Genomic DNA, 17500 nt, shown 5'->3' with positions numbered 1-17500 from the left:
ATGCTGAACTCATATGATAAGGGCAGTCTAAATTATACTGGATATTTAATTGGATAAGACTAAATACTTCATCTGTCTGTAATATTATCCCCTGTTTCATTTCTCTCATATGGGGGTTTAGTATTTATTTTAATGTGTAATTATTCAATTGAAAAACTCCTAATCAAACTCTCTATACTTCACTAACAAGTGCTCACAACATGGAGACTGATTTATAAACACAACTTCTCCTCACGGTTTTCTTATTTGGAATAATGCCAATATCCTGTATAAAAATAAATCAATATTCTTTCACAGTCGATATAACAACAGACTAATATTAGTGAATCAATTATTTGATAATGAAGGAACATTATTTACACTTACAGAATTGATCACAAGATACACAATTCCTCCATTACAGGAGTTTACGATAGTGACTGGGGCAAAACCTGCTGGTCTACACATGCTGTACAAAAGCAGTGTATGTACATCAGCGCTTCCTGTTTATCCTCCTAAACCTGACCAGACCTCAGTCAGTATCTGTTTCTCTGGAGTTAAGCTTCTGACTTCATAGAGTTTATCCCATTAAAAATGTCTGTGTAAAACTGATATTGAGTCTGAATGCTGTTTTTCTGAAAGCTTTAATGAAGTTATTTTTACATTGATTCTGGTTTTGCCAATTTACTCCATATTTTTGGATTAATGTTGAAGCTTTTATTGCTCATTAAATTTTAACATCATTTTCCTTATCTTATGAACATGTGATTTTGGGTTTTTATGTTGAGCATCGCTCTTTAAAAGATGCTGGTTTTATTATAAACTTTATTATATTATTATGTAAACTTCACATACACAAATACAAGTTTAGGAAAAGCAAAACCTCTCTTCATGATGCTAGAAAAAGAGATTCAAATGAATATAAAAGTGATTTCTAAGTCTGCAAATAGAAAAGCAAGTAAAACAGTCAGCATATGCTCCTCCTTTAACATATGTGCATATAAATGTGTGTATATATGTGTAACAGGGTAAAAATAATCTTTCACCAAAATGGGTTATTTTGTTTATTTTGTGGTTGTTGAGAGACCTCTTGTGGCAACAGTGTGTAATTGTTTCTTTCACCTTTCACCTGCAAAGCCCCGCCTACAGCAGGAAATGGTTGCTGAATGCAGGAAGGTGGTAGGTAAAATGTGCTCCAGCTAAATGTGACAAATTTAGTATTTTAACACATATTAATAACACATACAAGCCCAATATGAACATTACGTGATGTTTTAGATCAAATCTGTCGAGTGATTGCCGTGTGTGACCTACTTTGTGTGGTTAAATTTGCTCATGCTATGTGTAGCTGGAATGATGACATTAATATGTGCAGGGGGGATTTCTTACTATTTGTTTGGTTTTTTAGATGCATGTTTAAATGCATACTGTTGCCAGAGGATGTGTATTTCTGTTACAGAATAAACAACGCAGAATGCAGTTCTCTGTGTCCGCCTGAGTGATTTGTGTCATCAGGAAGAGAAGCGTTACATATGCATTTCCTGTAGTAAAAGTGCACTTAATAACTCTTGGTGATGACTAAAATTGAAAAAACAAATGTGTGTAATATATTTGTGTAATTTAATAATCATATACCCTCTCCTCTGTTGATTTTGTTGTGTTAGAAAACTACATGCTGGTTCTTGTTAATAAAAAAAATTGTGTTGTGGTAACAGCAGTGTGTGTGTGTGTGCGTGTGTGTGTGTGTGTGCGTGTGTGTGTGTGTGTGTGTGTGTGAGAGAAGGCTCCAGAATACACAGCCAGTCTTGAACAGAGAGCTTGAGTTCAGTCTTTCTGCTCATCAGGTCGGTCATAACTCTACACTCAGTGTCTGAATCTTCCTCAGCACATCGGCTTTCACATCGCTATAACTGATGCGTTTTAGAAACACAGCTATAACAGTCAGAGAAACATTTGCTGATCTCCATGATGGTGAGGTCAAATTAAACATCTTCAATAAAAAAATATAAACCTCTGTTGATTGTCAAATATTCTTACAGAAATGAAGTCAAACTGTACTCAGTGAAGCTGCTAATGCTGTTATTTGATTGAGTTGTTTAATCCTCTGTTGTAGTTCAGTTGCTTTGGTGTGACGCTGTGTCTGTAGTTTGATTTCTTCCTTCAGTTTCTTCTTCCTTCAGTGATTGTGCTTGTTAACAGCAGGTGTTCATCAGCAGGTGTCTGAATTCACTTATTTGTGGTCATTCACTCTGTCCAGTGGACTAAACTAATTGACTAGTGTAAGGGCCGGGTGAATGAGGGTGTAGGGCGAGATCAGACACTCTGATTAGTTTCTTAAAGACAGGGGTTTTCTACAAAGGTAGATACATGTTCCTCTGAATGACAAGGAGGCAAATCAGCTCCTAACGCCGAGAGGGTTATTTTACCTTTATCTAACTCTAGAATTTGAACACTTTACTCTGAATTACCACAACACTTGAAATTTAACACCAATGAATTTGCTGTGTAGTCTTCTCACTACATCTAAAAGTGTCTCCACAGATTGTGGTTCAGTCGTTCACAAGCATTAAAATGAGTAAAATATTATTTTAATAATGAAGAATATCTGGATAAGGAAAAGATCATAAGTGTCACTATAAACCCTAAATGAACCCAGTTTACCTCTGCACACGACATCCGTGCCTTTAAATAATATATTCAGCTTTATTTATTGTGTTTCCACTAAACTATTTCATCTCATCAAGAGGGAAAAGATGTATAATCATGAATCTTGTTCTCCTGCAGATCTAAATATCAAGGATAAAGCATATATAACTACATTTATATTAGAAAAATCCTATTTGCAGATTTGTTTTCTGCCCACAGCAATAGTTTAATGAAACATTATGTTTTCCCAGAAGTTGTGTTCAGATATCTACAGAATCTTTTCTTAATAAAGGAAATAAAAGCCATTTAAAACAGTGCACGTCTCATCAGCTGGTTAAAGGATGACTAGAGGAAAATGAGCTGTGTTTCTGTTTTACTCTACTTTAACAAGCAGAAAACTCACACTGACTTATTATCGTATTGTTCTGAACATTTAGAGAAATGACGACGATAAAGGGTGTCAAACATCTGTAAATGAGTGATCATTATATAATCCAAACCTTTCATTAAAGCTGTCCTGTTCTCATCTTACAGCAATTTAGACAAGCTTTTACAACCATTTCAATCACTGACTACTCTATATACAACCACAGCATCAATAAACACACTGCCTTAACTATGTGTTTTAATCTATGTGAATAAAGACAGATTAACAGATATATTGATTAAATAGGAGAGTGATCACCAAACACCTTCACTAATAGACAGATAATACAGTTAAACTCAAATGAGGAGCTGCAAACAATAAACAAGATACAAACTGCAAGAGCTAGGGCGACACGGTGGCTCAGTGGTTACCATTGTCTCCTCATAGCTAGAAGGTAACTGGTTCGAGCATTAGCTGGGTCAGTTGGTGTTTCTGTGTGGAGTTTGCATGTTCTCCCAGTGTTGGCGTGGGTTTCCTCTAGGTGCTCCGGTTAGTAGGCGGTTCATTCCGCTGTGGTGACCCTTGATAAAAATCAGGGACTAGGCCAAAAAAGAAAATGAATGAATGAACATTTCAGCGAAATTTAAAACTGTTTTGGCTTCAGTCCTGACTAATCTAATGTATAAACACACTTATATTATTGAACAGCATCTGAGAGAAAGTAATAATTCATCAGAGAGATCTGTAAGGGGTGTACTCATTTCCATTTCCATCTGTAAATTTATTTTATTGGTCCAACACTGCTTTAAATATTTTTCAGAGACCTCTTGGATTTATTTCAAATACCTTTTTCTCTATTCTCATATATGTTTGTAATATATGACACTATATATACTATACTTTTTCAATACACTTTCAACACACTCGTGCTCAGAGAATCTGCACAGATATCTTCAGCTCCAGTGGTTTGTGTGTCGTCTTCAGGACACGCCCACAGTCAGGAGAGTCTCATGAATATTCATGTCAGTGTTACTCTGTGGAGCCAGTAATATTTGAGGATATACCTGTAGATCACACAGGTGTGTTTTAGTGAAGTGAAAGAGTGAAAGAGCTCAGATTGTGTTCCTGCTGCACAAGAGCGTCTGTACTTCTGCATGTGAGTTTAACACTTCTACATTACGCTGATTTGTGGAGATGATGAAGGGTTTATATGTGTGAGTGTGATTTAAATGTCTGATCCTGAAGATCAAATCCTCAAACACAGATTAAACACTGAGTCAAACACGCTCATTTAAACACTGTGTCTAAAAGCTTTATTTTTAATCCCTTTAAAGTGTTTGTGCTCTTCTATATCAGACTGACTCAATAGTGTCCAATAATTCAGCATTAAATATAACTCTAAACATTCAGAGTCACCAAATCAAAAGTAAAGTTAAAGCAGACCTTCAGTTGAACAGGAAGAAAAGCTGAAAACAACAAGGTGACGATCCTTAAACAACACTGCATTTAACCTTTGACCGTCAGAGTAACTCATTAACCAAAGAGCCTCTTTAGTAGAGAGACATTTTAATACTCACTAAATCAACAATTGGCTGAACCTGAACTTCTCTTGATAAACTCTATATAACATGCATTTACCTTTAATCAAATGTGAAACAGCTGAGATGTCAGATCAGGCTTAAACCAACTGCATTATATATATATGTGTGTGTTTGTGTGTGTGTGTTTGTGTGTGTGTGTGTGTGTGTGCACGTGTGTGTGCACGTGTGCGCGTGTGTGTGCGCGTGTGTGTGTGTGTGTGTGTGTGTGTGTGTGTGTGTTATAAGCTGATGTTTGTGTACTGACTGAATGTGAATCTGTGTGTGTTTACAGTCTGGATCATGGAGGAGAGACGAGGATTACAGCAGGACCACGCAAATGTATGTAGACTAGACAAACACACACACACACACGCTCTCTCTCACACACACACACATACACGCTTTCTCTCTTATGCACACACACACATACGCTTTCTCTCTTACGCACACACACACACACACACACACACTATTGCTCTCACAAACGCACATACACAACACACAATCACATACACACACACACACACATAATTGCTCTTACAAACACACTCATGCACTCACACAATCTTACTCATACACACACATGCTCACACTCTCCAACACACATACTCCCTCTCTCACACTCACACACACACACACAAACTCAAACACGCACTATCCCTCTCACAAACACATATGCTCTCTCAAACACTCTCTCTCTCAAACACGCGCACACATAGATACACAACACACAAACACACACACATGCTCTTACACACACACTCTCTATCACACACACACATGCTCCTACACACAAACTCTCTCTCACACACACACATTCATGCGTGCACAAACACATACTCCCTCACAGACACACACACAAATACACAAACACTCTCTCTTACATACACGCTCTCCCTCACTTAAACAAACACACACACACACACACACACACACACACACACTATTGCTCTCACAAACGTACACACCACACACTCTCCCTCACTTAAACAAACACACACACACACACACACACTATTGCTCTCACAAACGTACACACACACGCTCTCTCCCTCTTTCAAACACACACACACACACACACACACACACACACACACACACACACACACACACACACACACACACACACACTATTGCTCTCACAAACGTACACACACACGCTCTCTCCCTCTTTCAAACACACACACACACACACACACACACACACAATCACATACACACACATCACACATGATTGCTCTTATAATAAAAAGAACAAATAAATAAATAAGAGCTGCTAAATTTGATTTTACTGATAATAATAAATCATTTCTAATAACCAAGACACGTCAACCCTGTCTTAGTTTCTGAGGAGAAATATTAATATTTTTATTGACATTTATCCTGAATTTTAAGTAATGACCACAAAAAAATTGTATTTAACATCTGTATTGTAATAGCGAGTGTAGATAAACGGATATATTGATTAAAATAAGAGTCTAAAAACCCCTTCAGAAATAGAGAGATAACACATGTACATCGACATTATGTGCTGCAAACAATAAATAAAAGACAAACTACAACATTTGAACTGAATGTAATGCTGTTTAATGGTTTTCTTGATTTGTCCTCTGGTTAAACATTATTCATTTGTGTGTGCTGTTTCTCTTCACTGTGATCTTCAGTTATTTTGTTCAGTTAGTTCAGTTTTGCCTTTGGTACTGACTAATCTATTGTATAAACACACTTATTGAATATTATTGAACAGCATCCTATAGAAAATAATAATAATATAGCAGAGAGATCTGTATGAGGTGTACTCATTTATATATAAATCTCTAATCTTATTTTATAGGTTCAACATTACTCTAAATATTCTTCAGAGACCTCTCAGATTTAATCTTAAATACCTTCTCTAAATCTTCCTTCAGCACACTCGTCTTCAGGACACGCCCACAGTCAGGAGAGTCTCATGAATATTCATGTCAGTGTCACTCTGTGCAGCCAGTAATATTTCAGGATATACCTGTAGATCACACAGGTGTGTTTTAGTGAAGTGAAAGAGTGAAAGAGCTCAGATTGTGTTCCTGCTGCACAAGAGCGTCTGTACTTCTGCATGTGAGTTTAACACTTCTACATTACGCTGATTTGTGGAGATGATGAAGGGTTTATATGTGTGAGTGTGATTTAAATGTCTGATCCTGAAGATCAAATCCTCAAACACAGATTAAACACTGAGTCAAACACGCTCATTTAAACACTGTGTCTAAAAGCTTTATTTTTAATCCCTTTAAAGTGTTTGTGCTCTTCTATATCAGACTGACTCAATAGTGTCCAATAATTCAGCATTAAATATAACTCTAAACATTCAGAGTCACCAAATCAAAAGTAAAGTTAAAGCAGACCTTCAGTTGAACAGGAAGAAAAGCTGCTGAAAACAACAAGCTGACGATCCTTAAACAACACTGCATTTAACCTTTGACCGTCAGAGTAACTCATTAACCAAAGAGCCTCTTTAGTAGAGAGACATTTTAATACTCACTAAATCAACAATTGGCTGAACCTGAACTTCTCTTGATAAACTCTATATAACATGCATTTACCTTAAATCAAATGTGAAACAGCTGAGATGTCAGATCAGGGTTAAACCAACTGCATTCATGTTAAGGACTATATATATATGTATGTGTGTATGATTGTTTGCTGAAAGCTCTGCTAATGTCTGCATTGGTGTTTTAGTTGCAGTATGGCAGAGGAGCGAGTAAAGGACTCTCTCTCAGAGAAACACAGGTATTGACTCTGTTTCTACACCATTATTTCAACATGACAACAGACAGACCTTCAGTCAACTATTAGTCTGTGCTGAATTAAACTGAACAAACTCATATTTGTCTGATAAACTCTTGTAAAGGAGACTGAAGTTTGTCCTGCAGTTTATTCCTCTGGTGTGTTTGTGTGTTCAGTGTGAGATCAGGATCATGTGTGTCCAGCTCTGTGTCTCTGAAGAGTGACTGGTCTAAAGGTGATGTTCCTCCAGACCTCAGTGAGAAAACACCATCATCAGTCAAAAGGTATTTAGTGTTTTACATTATTGATCACACTTGGACTGTATTGAACATGTTATTGAGAACCAACAATCCAGAAAATAGAGTCATTAGTAAATGAATAAGTTGTTTGGATTACTCAAATGACTTAATGACTTTTGGTGAATTTAGACATTTACAGACACCTAGTGATGGTTTTAGTTTCTTATTCAGAGTATCTTTTAGACAGGCAAGGGGACAAAACCGAATCAATCATAATCAAGAGTAATCCACAAAGAGTAATCCAATATCCAGACAGCTAACAATAAACACAGAAGATTAAAACACACACCAGCGAAACACGCTCTGAGTGTACATGAACGAGTAACACACCGCTAATCCACAAGAGTACTCCAGTAAACAGAGCTGATGGCTGATTTTGGAGCGCTGCTTCATGAAGCTTCAATACCTTTACATTTATTTTGTTGTAAATCAGTGGATCAGAGCATTTGACAGATCTATTGACAGCTCAGTTTAGCCAGTTCTGGAAAATGTTTGGTCGTCCCACACATCTATTAAAGGATTATGGGGCCACTGTGCTCTGAGGAACCTTCAGTGCAGCAGAAATGTTTCTGTAACCTCGGCCAGATCTGTGTCTTGCCTCAATTCAGTCTCTGAGCTGTTCAGGCAGTTCCTCTGACCTCATGATTGTCGTTGGCTCTGAGATGCATTGTGAGCTGTAAGCTCTTATATAGACAGGTGTGTGGCTTTAATCAAGTCCAATCAGTGGAATCAAACACAGCTGGACTCAACTGAAGGTGAAGAACCATCTCAAGGAGGATCAGAAGAAATGGACAGCAGCTGAGTTCACAGCAAAGCGTCTGAACCATGTGATATTTCAGCTTTTCTTTATTAATAAATCTGCAAAAACGTCTACAGTTCAGTGTTGTTCTGTCAGTATGGGCTGCTGTGTGGACATTAATGAGGAAACAATGAACTTAAATTATTTTAGCAAATGACCACAACAGAACAAAGAGTGGGTCTGAATACTTTCTGTACGCACTGTAAGTCTAATCTGTTTAACAGACCTGATCAGCCTGACCTTGAGCTAAGAGTTACTTTGTGCTAGTTTTGTGCCTGGTGAAATGTGTGTTTTCCCAATAATTGTCTCATCTGTCAGTCTTAATACAAGGTGTACCAAGGTGTACTAGTTTATTCCTCTGGTGTGTTTGTGGGTTCAGTGTGAGATCAGGATCATGTGTGTCCAGCTCTGTGTCTCTGAAGAGTGACCGGTCAATGAATCATCCACCACCAGACCTCAGAGAGAAAACACCATCATCTGCCAGAAGGTATTTTGTGTTTTACATTATTGATCACACATGGATTGTTTCAGGCATATTATTGTGAACCAACAATCCAGTAAAGAGAATCACTTTGGAATGAATCAGTAGTGTGGATGAATCAAATAACTCAATGACTTTGACTCATTTACAGACACCTAGTGGCAGATTTAGTTTCTTATTCAGACAATCTCCAGTGGATCTTCCAGGTAGGAAAAACTCATTTTGATTCATATTTAAAATTGTAAATATAACACAGAAAATGTTTACTGGAAAAGATCCTGCATCTGCAACACATTTCATTTATAACTGTTATTTTTCATGTAATTAAAGATGTTAAGAATTAAAAAGTATTTGTCAAGTGAGGAATAATTGACTGCAAATCATTAAATTATTCGTGAATAGTTCACACACGTTACACATTTATTATGTATTATTTTCTAATAATTCAACAGACCAGAGTGGATTATTCTGCAGTTTTTAATAGATGTCTAAACAATGATAGCCAGACCAAAAAAGGCTAAATTTAAGCTGATACACCTAAAAATCTACTAAACATCTAACTATAGTCCAGAACTAGACTAGTCCTCAAAAACACAGATCAGACAGATTCACACTGCTGCATATCTGATGACTAGTCTAGTTTTGGGCTGTTGTTAAACATCTATTAGACTTCTTTTAAATATAAATGTAATAATTGAAATCTGTTTGCTGGGATGCTGATGTTCCCACAGCTAAAGCCGCCATGTTGTGTTCCAGACATTTGTCAGGTTTTTGTCCTCAAACTTCTCCTGTGTGTGAAACTAGTTTCTTACAAATCCAAAGCTTTCTGTGTGTTTTGATGTGATGTTTGACTGTGAAGTTACTGGAATCATTCAGTGTAGAGATATGGAACTGTCATGTGCTCAAATCCTGCCAAATCTGCTTTAGCTGTGTGTTTATCTGAAAATAACAACACCTTACAAAGTTTATCAGCCAATCAGAATCAAGCGTTCAACAGACTCATATTATAATGTCTTTTTTTGTCTTTATTGAGTAGTTTGTGGACGCACAACTGTATGTTAATGAATGTTTTATTTAAATATTGATCTTCTCTTTTCTTCAATCATAGAATCTTGAGAGTAAAATGATCAGATTTCTGAACAATCAACTGGAAAACTTTAGGAAAATCTTACAAGACAAAAACAGAAAACAGTTTGTAAAGGAGTTTAATGAGGACAGAAGCATTATCACAGAAGCAGCTCTTGATCTCACACTCTTCTTCCTGAGAGAGATGAAGCAAGATCAAGCTGCTGATACTCTCCAGGGTAAGAGACTCATGGGTATCTGTCAGACTGACACTTACTAATATAGCTGGAAAAGTCAAGACTAAATCTCTCTGTTTCTCTGCTTCTGTGTTTAGATGAGCTGCTCTACATTAATCAGCTTAAATGTAGCCTGAAGAGGAAATATCAAAGTGTGTTTGAAGGAATTGCTCAGCAAGGAGACTCCACACTTCTGAATAACATCTACACAGATCTCTACATCACTCAGGGTGCGAGTGAACAGGTCAACACTGAACATGAGATCAGACAGATTGAAGCTGCTTCCAGACGTCATCAGTCACTAGAGATACAGGTTAAATGCAAACATTTGTTTGAAGCAGCTGAACAAGACGAGCAGATCAGAACTGTCCTGACAAAAGGAGTTGCTGGCATCGGGAAATCAGTCTCTGTGCAAAAGTTTGTTCTGGATTGGGCTGAAGGGAAAGAAAATCAAGACATCAGCTTCATATTTCCTCTTCCATTCAGAGAGATGAACTTAAAGGAGAAAGAAAGACAAAGTTTAAAAGACCTCATAACTCAGTTTTTCCCAGAGACTAAAGGACTGAACCTTACAAGAAGCACACGATTCAAAGTCCTGTTCATCCTTGATGGATTGGATGAATGTCGTCTTCCTCTGAACTTTGTTGGTAATGAGACGTGTCGTGATGTATCTTCAGCAGTCTCTCTGGATGTTCTCCTGACGAACCTCATCAAGGGAAATCTGCTTCCTTCTGCTCTCATCTGGATCACCAGCAGACCAGCAGCTGCCAGTAAGATTCCTGCTGACTGTATCGACCGGCTGACAGAGATACGAGGATTCAATGATGCCCAAAAGGAGGAGTACTTCAGAAAGAGACTCACAGATCAGAATCAGGCCAGAGAAATCATTGATCACATTAAACAGTCAAAGAGTCTCTTTATTATGTGCCACATCCCAGTCTTCTGCTGGATTTCAGCCACTGTTCTCCAGAACATACTGAAACTGAAACACAGGGCTCATGCTGAAACACTGCAGGAATCCCCCAAGACTCTGACACAGATGTACACACACTTTCTCCGCTTTCAGATCCAGCAGAGCAGAAGAAAGTTTGATGGAGAAAACACAGCAGATGTCTCCTGGGATCCAAAGCTCATCCTTTCACTGGGGAAACTGGCCTTCCAGCAGCTGGAAAGAAACAATGTGATCTTCTATGAGAGCGATCTGACAGACTGTGGCATTGACGTCTATAAGGCATCGGTGTACTCTGGCATGTGTACCCAGATCTTTAAGGAGGAGACGGGAATCATTCTTGGTACCATGTACTGCTTTCTTCACTTGAGCATTCAGGAGTTCATTGCAGCCCTTTATCAACATCTGATTCTAGACAGCGGCAAGACACAAGCAGAAAAAAGCAGAGATAAGTCCATGACTGATTTGCTGAAGACTGCAGTGGACAAGGCTCTGGAAAGTGAGAATGGACATCTGGACCTTTACCTTCGCTTCCTTCTCGGTCTGTCTCTCCAGTCTAATCGACAACTCTTACGAGGCCTGTTGACACAGCAGGATGACAGAGACCAGAGCAAAGAGGAAATAATTGCCTACATCAAGCAGAAACTTAAAGGGAATCTGTCTCCAGAGAGATTCATCAATCTGTTCTACTGTCTGAATGAACTGAACGACCAAACTCTGCTGAAACAGATTCAGTCTCTCCTCAGTAGAGGACGTCTGTCTTCTTACCTTTCACCTGCCGAGTGGTCTGCTCTGGTCTTTGTGTTGTTGACCTCAGAGGAGGAGCTGGAGGAGTTTGAGCTTCAGAAATATCAGAGATCAGACGAGTGTCTCATCAGACTATCAGCAGTCATCAAAACCTCCAAAAGAGCTCTGTAAGTCAACGTCCTTCTTTTTTTCATCTAAGTAGTAGACATTTCCTGAATTTAAATAATACAGTATATTATGTTAATGGTCATGAGATTTAGGTCACGACCGAAAGGACAAGATTTTGGATACAAGCAGCCAAAATGAGTTTGCTTCGCAGGGTTGCAGAGCGCACCCTTATAGACAGGGTCTGGAGCTCTGCCATATGGGAGGAGCTCAGAGTAGAGCCACTGCACCTCCACATCGACAATTCAATTCATCTTTATTTCTATAGCACTTTAACAATGTAGATTGCATCAAAGCAGCTTCACATAGAAGATCATAGTAAATTGAAACAGTGTCAGTTCAGTATTGTGTTGATGTTCAGTTTAGTTCAGTTCAGTGTGGTTTACTTTTCACTGCTGAGAGTTCAAACACTGAAGAGCAGAAGTCAGCTGAGTTGGCTCGGGCATCTGTCCCACCGGGAGGAGGCCTCGGCGAAGACCCAGGACACGCTGGAGGGACTATGTCTCTCAGCTGGCCTGGGAATGCCTCAGGATCCACCCGGAGGAGCTGGTGCAAGTGTTTGGGGAGAGGGAAGTCTGAGGTTCTCTCCTAAGACTGCTGCCCCTGCGACCCGGCCATGGATAAGCGGATGAAAATAAGAAATGACATGACATCATGTTAATGAGCATGAACAATATTGATATCAACTAAACTGCTAAATACATTAATAATTGTTCATTATGTAATGTTTTAGTGCTTTTTTAAATAACATTCAGATTTAGGTTTTGGCAGTGGTTGTGTAAGTGATAGTTTACCCAAAAAGTGAATTTACTAATTCTTACTCACTCTTCATGGTTATAAACCTTTCTAAAACTTTGTTTTCTCCTGTTGAACATAAAAGAAGATAATTTGAAGAAAACTGAAACCTGTAACCATTGACTTACACACCAGTTGTTTTTCCTACCATGTAGGTCAATAGCTAATGGTGTTTAGCTGTCATAAAAAGACATGGGGATGATTGGGAGGCCATGATCGTAAGGGCCTATTGAGGGACTTTGGCCAGGACACCGGGGCTACACCCCTGCTCTTTATGAGAAGTGCCATGGGATTTTTAAAGACCACACAGAGTCAGGACCACGGTTTAATGTCTCATCCGAAAGACGGCACCCACTGACAGTGTAGTGTCCCCTTCACTTTCACTAGGGCATTAGGACTCATGCAGACCACAGGATGTGCGCCCCCTGCTGGCCTCACTAACACCACTTCTAACAGCAACCTAGTTTTCCCTAGTGGTCTCACAGCCAGGCACTGGCCAGGCTCAGCCCTGCTTAGCTTCAGGGAGTAACCTGTCTTGGGCTGCAGTGTGATATGGCTGTTATCATCTAAATTGCACACAAGTCAGCTATAAAATGATACAGCACCTTTAAAGTTCTTTCTGGACTGGAGTGGAATGATCCCACTGATGTTTTCTCCATTCTGTCTATTTTGACTCATATCTATGCTGATAATTATCAGGTAACAATGACACAGACACACACTCATACACTATGGTCAGTTTTGTTAACTCAATTCACCTATACCAAATGTCTTCACACTGTGGGGGAAACAGGAGCTGGGACTCAAAGCAGCGGCCTTCTTGTTGTTAGGCGAAAGTGCTTACCAATGAAAAGCCATGCAACCCTCTTCTTTATTTTATCTTCTTATCGTGCAGGCAGGCAAAACACATGCAAGAGCTGGATCTAGGTTCAGTTCTAATGTTAAATATAATCCATACACAAAGAAAATGCCAGAGCTGAAGAGCAGAAAACACAAGCAAGAGAAACACACACACATACAGCAAACTATGATCAACACATAATGACTGAAACAGAGGAGCTTAAACACAGAGACTAGTGAGTTAACAAGGGGGTGAAGAGTAACTGGGCAAGTAATATGGGGAAAACTGGGGTGAACACAGAGAACACAAGGACAACACAACAGTACAAGGACAGGACAACCACAACCATGACACAGCTCCCTTCTAGGAGCAGATTCCAGATAATCCTCAGAGGAAAACACATGACAAGAGTGAGTTCAGCAGCTGGAGGTGTTACAGTGGACAAGGGTGACGGGGGAGAGACAGGTTAATGAAACCATGACAGAGTACAGGACAGATGGTGAGGGGGAAACTGACAGGCAGGTGGACCGAGAGGAGGATAAAGCCAAGGCAGGGACTACTAGACAGTAAACCAGGGCAGATCCTGTAATTCTGGCCTTTTATCTAAAGGTTTTAGAGAGGATTGTGTCTGTACAGCTGAATGATTTCATGTTTAATAATAATGTTTTTGATAAATTTCAGTCAGGTTTTAGAGCTGGGGTCTGTTTCAGAGAGGAGGTTCAACCAACTCGGAGTTTAAACCTGAACTGAATTTCAATTTTAAATTTTTGAATTTGATTATAGTCATTGCTTTGTTTGTTAAATAATAATAATAAATAAAACCATAATTAAAACAATAATAATAACAATAAATAAAATAAAATAAAAATATTCTTTTGCTGTGTAAGGAGTTTAATTGTCACCGACTCAGTCCCAGTCATTCCCCTTGCTGGCCAGCAGAGGCCGCCATCCCCGGACTTCTAAGCATTACATCATCCACCTAGACTGATTGTGCACACACCTGAACTGAATCCAGTTAACGACCCACGCTCCCTTTATAAGCCACACTCAAACACCAGTCTCATTGCGAAGCCACGGCCAACATTTCTTAGCGTTATTCCCTGCCTGATCTTCTGTGCTTTACCCTGGACTGTTTCTGACTCTGAGTTGCCTTCTGCCTGCCCTCAACCCAGGCTAGTTATACAGACTCTGAACCACGCCGCTTGCCCACGACCCACGCTAGTTATACGGACTCTGAACCACGCCGCCTGCCCACGACACACGCTTGTTATACAGACTCTGAACCACGCCGCCTGCCCACGACCCACGCTAGTTATACGGACTCTGAACCACGCCGCCTGCCCACGACACACGCTTGTTATACGGACTCTGAACCACGCCGCCTGCCTCTGATCTATGCCTGGTAAATCACTCTGTGTCTGTCAGCCGCCAGCCCCACGATCTATATTGAATGCTGTTGATGTGAGTTCGCACTTTAGTGTGTATTGTATGTTTGTGATTGAACTGTGTCTATTAAATACTGAAATGGATCCCTCCGTGTCAGTCTCCTCGTTACATTAATAAAGAGTTGGGCTATTGGAACATCTGAAGCAAGCCTTTTAATTGTGTTTTATAGACATTAATACTATTTAAAGCTAAAATCAGCAGATGTGCTCACTAACTAGTGAAGTTAAACCAGTCACTACAGTCAGACGTGCTTCAGACTATTAAACACTCCAGATTAACACATACATATTGTGTTTGTCCTCTACACAGGCTACAGAGCTGTAAACTCACTGTTCGGTCCTGTGAGAGTTTGTCTTCAGTTCTACAATCCTCAAACTGTGTGCTGAGAGAGCTGGACCTGAGTAACAATGACCTGCAGGATTCAGGAGTGAAGAAGCTCTCTGATGGACTGAAGAGTCAACACTGTAAACTGGAGACACTGAGGTCTGAGTTTAAACACCTGCTTGCTTGATTGATTGATTGATTGATTTTTTTGTTTTGTTTTGACAGATCACATTAACAGTGTGGTTTTTGGTAATGTGTGTTCTTCTTTCTCAGCTTGGTCATGTGTAATCTCACTGTTGAGTGCTGTGAGAGTTTGTCTTCAGCTCTACAATCCTCAAACTGTGTGCTGAGAGAGCTGGACCTGAGTAACAATGACCTGCAGGATTCAGGAGTGAAGAAGCTCTCTGATGGACTGAAGAGTCAACACTGTAAACTGGACACACTGAGGTAAATGATTCTCCACTCTACAATAACTACAGTCAGACAGTTTCATATTAGAGCTCTTCATGCTTGAACATGTTAACCCTGGGTGATACTAAACCCCAGATAACAGGAATTATGGTTTATCAGTGATTGTGTTTCACACTGCTCATACTATACCTGTAGTTAACCCTCAGGGGTTTGAGGTGATTTTGGGACCCCTGAGATGTTTTGACCTGCCCTGACATCTGTTTTGTAGAAATAAATATTATGTGTGGTTAGTAGGTTTTGGAGAAACAAATGTAGCTGAAATACGAATCTAAAACCAGACTGAATGTGCCTGAACAAGAGTTTATAGTAAGCAGTCTTGTAGACTAGAATATTTACTGCACAATTATGTGAAATTATTCTGTTCTCTCATTCAGAGAAAACATTACAATGATCTACGTTTTGTTAAGTTTGTTTTGGGTGATCTCAGCTGTATGTGTGAGTGACAATGCTCATGAATAATTCACACCTGAGAGACAACAGACACTCCCCCACTCACCCATCAAGGGCAGTGTACAGCAATGTCCATCTGCAGAAGCTAGCCCAAACTCAATGCTTGTTGTGTTACTGCTGTGTGACCATGTAAACACTCTGGGTGAACAATATACAGTGCTCAGCATATATAAGTACAGCCCTCACTAATCTCTCTTTTACATTCATATTTTAATAGGAGGCTCTACAGTATTATATTTGTGCATATACAATAGATTAGCCAAATCTGGAGCTCATCTAACAAAATAACTTAAGATAACGTCCAAAAACTAGCACACTTAAATCTATGTGTTTATAGAAAAATAGTAAATACAAATTTATATTTAGCCTGAATTTAATTGTTTTGTCTTTGAATTTCTGAATATGTTTGGTGACTAAAATATGATGTTCATGAATAAATCAGTGTAATAAATGTGTTCTGTTTAAATGCAGCAGAATACACTGCCTAAATTGACTGAGAAATGGAGGAAAGTCTTGGTTTTCAGAATGGGCTGTCCTCCATTATGCTGAGCGCTGTATGTGACTTATACAGCTGCACATATAATATATATTTGAAATGGTGTAAAACGTGTTCGCCAAACTCTCTTGTGCATTAATCCAGCATTTAATAATCATTTCTGAATGAGTCTGAGACACTGAAGTAGAGGAATGACAAACGCTTTAAACACAAGAATAAATCAGATTTAAACATGAAAAACAATTACTGTAAATCTAAATCATATTTGAAGAGCTTTAATATAGATTTCACTAATAGTTGCAGTCTCAGTTCACTGTTTGAAAACTTTACCAGGTTGTGTCTGTCTGTGGGTGTCGACATTCAACATCACTTTCTGTGTGAACAGCCCTTAAATATTACCAGATGTGGAGCCCAAATGTGCTGGGGTAATATTTTATTTATATTGATATGAACTTCTACAGATGATGTCGAGTCCTTGTTGAGTGTGTGTGTGTGTGTGTGTGTGTGTGTGTGTGTGTGTGTGTGTGTGTTTGCTGATGTGATCAATAAGGAGAGCTGATCAGGATGTGTGTGTTCATCACTGCTGTTGACATGAGCA

The 17500-nt window shown here is 39.1% G+C and overlaps 1 protein-coding gene across 4 annotated transcripts in view; it reads left to right on the top strand.

Moving 5' to 3' along the window:
- zgc:174180 overlaps window positions 1-17500 on the top strand; it is an 83622-nt gene that overhangs the window by 2664 nt on the left and 63458 nt on the right. Inside the window, exons 1-10 of one of the 4 annotated variants that reach the window (XM_087245823.2) lie at window positions 1-1158; window positions 4865-4911; window positions 7291-7341; window positions 7515-7622; window positions 8816-8923; window positions 9069-9123; window positions 10026-10221; window positions 10317-12081; window positions 15471-15644; window positions 15759-15932. The exon at window positions 1-1158 is cut by the window's left edge and continues 2664 nt beyond it. In XM_087245823.2, coding sequence (XP_087101949.1) covers window positions 1030-1158; window positions 4865-4911; window positions 7291-7341; window positions 7515-7622; window positions 8816-8923; window positions 9069-9123; window positions 10026-10221; window positions 10317-12081; window positions 15471-15644; window positions 15759-15932 — 2807 coding nt within the window. In that variant the 5' untranslated portion in view covers window positions 1-1029. Of the gene's footprint in view, window positions 1159-4067; window positions 4149-4484; window positions 4697-4864; window positions 4912-7222; window positions 7342-7514; window positions 7623-8815; window positions 8924-9068; window positions 9124-10025; window positions 10222-10316; window positions 12082-15470; window positions 15645-15758; window positions 15933-17500 lie in introns of those variants that run through there. The other 3 variants (NM_001443146.1, XM_087245825.2, NM_001111254.3) reach the window with 3 other exon arrangements.

This window comes from Danio rerio, chromosome 4 (assembly GCF_052040795.2).
Source record: "Danio rerio strain M-AB ecotype USA chromosome 4, GRCz13ab, whole genome shotgun sequence".
Classification (NCBI taxonomy): domain Eukaryota; kingdom Metazoa; phylum Chordata; class Actinopteri; order Cypriniformes; family Danionidae; genus Danio; species Danio rerio.
This window is presented reverse-complemented; position numbering and strand designations above follow the sequence as displayed.